Source organism: Gekko japonicus, unplaced genomic scaffold (genome assembly GCF_001447785.1).
Source record: "Gekko japonicus isolate JY-2015 unplaced genomic scaffold, Gekko_japonicus_V1.1 scaffold6188, whole genome shotgun sequence".
Lineage (NCBI taxonomy): Eukaryota > Metazoa > Chordata > Lepidosauria > Squamata > Gekkonidae > Gekko > Gekko japonicus.
In genome coordinates this window covers 29,174-34,792 of record NW_015162150.1, presented here as the reverse complement: position 1 = coordinate 34,792, position 5,619 = coordinate 29,174, and the positions used below count along the sequence as shown (strand labels likewise).

The 5,619-nt window shown below is 46.5% G+C and overlaps 1 protein-coding gene across 1 annotated transcript in view; it reads left to right on the top strand.

Moving 5' to 3' along the window:
* The first annotated feature begins 3,835 nt into the window (after positions 1-3,835).
* Positions 3,836-5,619, top strand: part of LOC107105676 (vomeronasal type-2 receptor 26-like) — a 26,756-nt gene continuing 24,972 nt past the window's right edge. The window contains exon 1 of the mRNA XM_015405673.1: positions 3,836-3,851. Coding sequence (XP_015261159.1) covers positions 3,836-3,851 — 16 coding nt within the window. The remainder of the gene's footprint in view (positions 3,852-5,619) is intronic.

Below are 5,619 nucleotides of genomic sequence, written 5' to 3'. Positions count from 1 at the left end.
CCCCCCCGAAATGACCTCTGCTTTAACCATCTCCTACCACGTAATTTGCAAAATGACTTACATTCCCTGCAATGGGCTGAGAAGAACTCTGTGGAGGGCACGCTGAGAAGGAAGTGATGAGAGCAGTGGGTTGCTGCTGTGTTAAGAACTAGTTGAAGCTTCCTAGTCATTTTAAGGGAAGTCCCATTTCAATAGCAGCCCAATCTGCATCTAGCATTGGCTCCATTGTTGTACCAAACCCACACTGGAACAGAAAAAGATGCCGCTCAACATGACATTCAAATACCCCAGGCCAACGCCATACTGACTGCAGAGTCACCCCTGATTGGCCATAAAATGGCCATAAATCTATATGACAGTTTTCAAAGCAGCCATGTTTTCTGGGTTTTAATCTGTTTTGAATTCTGTATTTTAATATAATAAATTCTGTAAGGCTCCAGGTGTGAGGCCGGGAGTAGCTTCAAGGGGGAAAATAACACAAGTTCTTATATCTGAGAATGTGTCATCCTGTTACATATTTCTATATGTTATTCATTCTTAGGATCCAGTTTTACATCCCTACCCCTCTCTTCCCCATTTAGCTCCACCAGTTTTGAGAAGTTTTTCTTTCAACAACACTGCTGGGGAAAGGATTTCCTTTAACCAAAATGGTGAATTTCTCACGGAATTTGATATTATCAACTGGGTCACATTCCCAAACCAGTCTTTTCTTAGAGTTAAAGTGGGCAAGACAGACTCAAAGGCTCCCCCAGAAAGAATGCTCCTCATTCATGATAAAGCCATTGAATGGCCTACTATATTCAACCAGGTATGATGTGTGTATGGTCTGGGATAAGTCAAGTAATTTTCTACAGTGTTGAAATAGCAGTAAAATGGCCACATATGAATATTGTTCTCTGTGTTTGTTCTGTTCATTGGGAGAATTCCATTCTATCAATCTTTTTCTCCTTAAATATTGTTAGACAGAGTTTTTTTTGGGGGGGAAATGTTTGACCTTGTATTTGGTTGTTCTGTCATCAAGGTCCTTTGTGTGCCCTCAAGTGGAAATGGATTATAAATATATAGATTTAGGTATACAGAAGGAATTTAGAAAAATATTATCACACACAACAATTCTTTTATTGGAATTTCACAGACATAAAAACATAGTATTTTCAAATGCAGCAGTATCCTGATGAATGAGCACAGCCTGGCCAACCAGCACTTTACAGATTCCATCACAGGGAAGCTGTTTATGGTATCATGTGCCTGAATGTATCCATGACCTAGGACATTGGACAAACCTTGAGATGGCAGATGTAATCAGCCAATATAGTTTATTTTTTTATTTAAACAACTCAGCTTTGTCCCACTTTTCAAAGTATTCACTGCAGCATACAAACCAACAAAATAAAATATACAGAAATCACAAACAACCAAATTAAACTAATTGCAGCTAATTAAAATCTTTCTATAGCCAGTTCCAAACAACACAATGGAGACTGATATTCTGCAACCCCACTACCACCTGTATAAAATTTCAGAAATCTATATGACCCACAAGGCTTAGGAGTTGAACCATCTTAAGAGGTCAAGCACCAGTGTAGCAAGGTACAATTAACTGCACTCAGGCTTCCATTAGATTATAACCTACTAGGAATAAGGCTTGTTGTAGAAATAAATACAATGAGCTCTAGAAAGAGGCTCTGGGACAGTGCCCCGGCCTTGGGCACTCAGCGCCAGTTTGCTGTGGTGACCGCAGCAGGGTATAAAACAGAGTCCACCATTTTCTCCAGGGGAACTGATCTCTGCCATCTGAAGAGCAGTTATAATTCTGCGTGATCTCCATCCATCCATCCATCCCCTAGAGACTGGCAACAATGGTTCCCCATGAGAGAATGGCTGGTTAGGAGGGTGGAGTCTATGGCATTGTACCTGTCTGAGGTCCCACCCCTCCTCAAACCTCACCCTCTCCAGGCTCCACCCCTCAAATCTCCAGGAATTTCCCAACCTGGAGTTGGCAACCTGATCTCCCTCCCAGCCAACCATCAACCAATGTTTTCTACTCTGTTTTTCCTTCTGTCTCAGAAGGGCTCCAGATTATTCAAAAATACATATTCTGTGCTATCATTAACTGGCTATTGGAATAAGGTGTCATGCTTTGGGGAGACTATAAAGCAGAGAATCATGGTTTGGTACCAGCTTTTGAAGATTCGAGCTTTCCCCCCTTTTTGGAACCATACTTTCTGTAAAGCCATTTATGCCCCTGGAAATTAACTTCCTTATCGTTGGAAGTAAATGTCCTAGGTAAGATTCTTAAACTCTGCAGTGCTTTTAAACTTCTAACTGGCATGATTAAATGTGCAAAACGTATCCTGCCATTTCTGTGTCTCTGATCTTACACGCTAGAACTGGGGTTACCAACTCTGTGTAGGGAAATACCTGGAGATTTGGGGGATGGAGCCTATGGAGGGCAGCATTTGGGGGGGATAGTAGGACTCAGCAGGGGATAATACGATAAGGTTTACCCTCCAAAGCAGCCACTTTCTCTAGGGGTAGTGATCTCTGTCATCTGGAGATCAATTGTAACAGTGAGAGCTCTCCAGATCTCATCTTAGGGTTGCCAGCATCCTGGGGATCTCCTGCTTTTAGAACTGATCTCCAGCTGACAGAAATCAGCTCCCCTGGAGAAAATGGCTGCTTTGAACCATTGTACCATGCTGGGGCCCCTCCCCTCCCCAAACCCCACCATCGCCTCGATTCACAATACAAGAACTCGTGGGCACTCCATGAAACTGCTGAGAAGTCGGGTTAGAACAGATAAAAGGAAGTACTTTTTCACCCAAAGAGTGATTAACACTTGGAATTCACTTCCACAGGAAGTGGTAGCGGCTACAAGAATGGAAGGCTTCAAAAGGGACTTAAATAAGCATATGGAGCAGAGGTCCATCAGTGGCTATTAGCCACAAGGTATAGATAGGGGCTCTGGGGCAAGTGATGCTCTGTCTTCTTGGTGCTTGGGGGGGGTCAACAGTGGGAGGGCTTCTAATGTCCTGGCCCCACTGGTGGACCTCCTGATGACACTGGTATTTCTGGCCACCGTGTGACACAGAGTGTTGGACTGGATGGGCCTTTGGCCTGATCCAACATTGGCGTCTCTTATGTTCTTATGTTCTAACCCAGACCTGGCAACTGTATATCTCACTGAAGTCCTCCCCAAACTCTGGCCTCTCCAGCTTCCAACCCACAAATCTCCAGGAATTTCCCAAATCAGACTAGGCAACCCTACCTCACCTGGAGATTGGCAATCCTAGGGGAAAGTCAGCCACACAGCAGGGGGTTGAAGAGAATGGTATGATGGTCCCTGGCCCACCTCATTAGCCAGCCAGCCATGGTGGCGGTAAAAAGAAGAGAGAGCCATTTTAAGTTCATTCTGACAGGAAAGTGTTTTTTTACTAACAGAAATTGGTTGCTTACTAACAGCCACTGAGGAGACAGTTAGTCACAGTTAGTCCCACAGAGGAGCCAAGAGAAGTGTCTTCTTCAGGAGAGAGTCTTCATTCTGACAGGAAAGTGTTTTTTTACTAACAGAAATTGGTTGCTTACTAACAGCCACTGAGGAGACAGTTAGTCACAGTTAGTCCCACAGAGGAGCCAAGAGAAGTGTCTTCTTCAGGAGAGAGTCCGGCTTTTCAGGAGCCACAGCTCGTTTCCTCTAGGCCAGACCCTCCCTGGCGCTGCTATTGCTAGAAGGCAGGGGAGCCTTTGAAAGGTGCTGGGCAGCCTTCTCTGTAGTGCAGCCCACTGAACTATCACCCTGACAAAGTGCAGGCCTTGTGGCCAAGGGAGAGGGGCCATGAGGGGCAGCGAAGGTGAGTGCTTCCCCTGCTTGCCACTGCTCGCTAGGTCTGCCTCCTTCTCCCCGTGGAGGGTTTGCTGCTCTCTTGGCAGAGCATCCATCCCCTTCGCTGGCTCCCTCCAGACTGAGGGGAAAACGCTGCCCACTGGCTCGGTGGGTAGGGCCGAGCCAATGCAGCGAACCAATGCAGTTACGGGATTGGGAGACTGTGACAGTGGCAGCTGAGTGGGTGAAAGGCTGTGGAAGGGTGTCCAGGAGGGACACCACAACTCTTTTATTATAAGGAGAGATTCTCAAGGAAAGTTAGCAGTTTTCCACCAGATCACCAGCATGCTGCCCAATGATGTGGAGTAAATCTGCCAGATGTCCCTTTTTATTAGGAGGGCTAGTACAAACTGAGACAGTCCTCTAGATGCTGTGGAGGACAAGAATTCCTGAGCATACCCAGACAGGCCAGATTCAACATCAGCACTGAAGTCCCCCCACACAATGACACAGGCAGTATCCATCACAAAATTCATATTACATAAACCACCACACCCAGAGAGCATATTGCTTAGCTAGGAGAACTGTAGACAAGGAAGGTCCCTTAATTGTCATTCAGACCCACTACTAGAAACATACTCCCAAAGATTATGATGTTCTTTTACAGTGGAAAGAGAAAGACTCCCAAGGACTGCACCTACTCCACCACAATGCCAAAAGATTCTACCTATCATAGAACTTTCAAACATCCATTTCACTCCAAATGTTCTCTGGAGATCATTTATTTTTTATTTATTTATCCTTAGATTTGTATCCCACCCTACCCCTGAGGTTCAGGGCAGCTAACAAGGGCACAATGTGCCAAAATTAAAACAATAAAAACACATAATATAATACGGTAAAATACAATAACAAAATTAGACACAAGATGGGCAGATCTTAAACCTAACGGTAGCTTGACCAAAATCTATCATCCACTTTGTGCAGGGGCACCTTGCACCCCCCCCCAAGGGGTCAGATAGTCGTGGTGATAGTGCGACAGTGCATTGGTGGCAATGATGGAGTACTAGTGGTGGCAGCTCCTACTCAAAGGCCTGGCGGAAGAGCTTCGTCTTGCAGGCCCTGCGGAACTGAGAAAGATCCCGCAGGGCCCAGATCTCCTCCGGGAGCTCCTTCCACCAGATAGGAGCCGCCACCGAAAATGCCCTGGCTCTGGTCACCGCAAATTTAACATCCCTGGGGCCTGGAATTTCCAGGAGATGATGACTTCCCAACCGTAGTGCCCTTGGGGGAGCATATGAAGAAAGGCGGTACCTCAGGTAGGCTGGACCCTGGCCATAAAGGGCTTTAAAGGTAAGAACCAGCACTTTGAAGCGAATCCAGTACGCTATTGGCAGCCAGTGCAGCGCTTTCAGCACAGGCTGAATGTGGTCTCTCCTCTAGAGACCCATCAACAAATTGGCTGCAGCATTCTGCACTAGCTGCAGCCTCCGGATTTGCAACAAAGGCAGCCCCATGTAAAGAGCATTACAGTAGTCTAACCTTGAGGTAACCGTCGCATGGATCAGCATGGTCAGGTCCTCATGGCTAAGGTAGGGGACCAGCTGCCGAGCCAGCCGAAGATGATAAAAGGCCACCCTGGCAGTGGCTGCCACCTGGACCTCCATCGTTAAAGAGGAGTCCAGGTGCACACCCAGACTCCTAACCTCCGACGCTGGTACCAAAGGCACCCCATCAAAGGTCGGGAGAGGGAGCCCCTACCCTGAGCTGATCTGACTCAGGCCCAGGACCTCTGT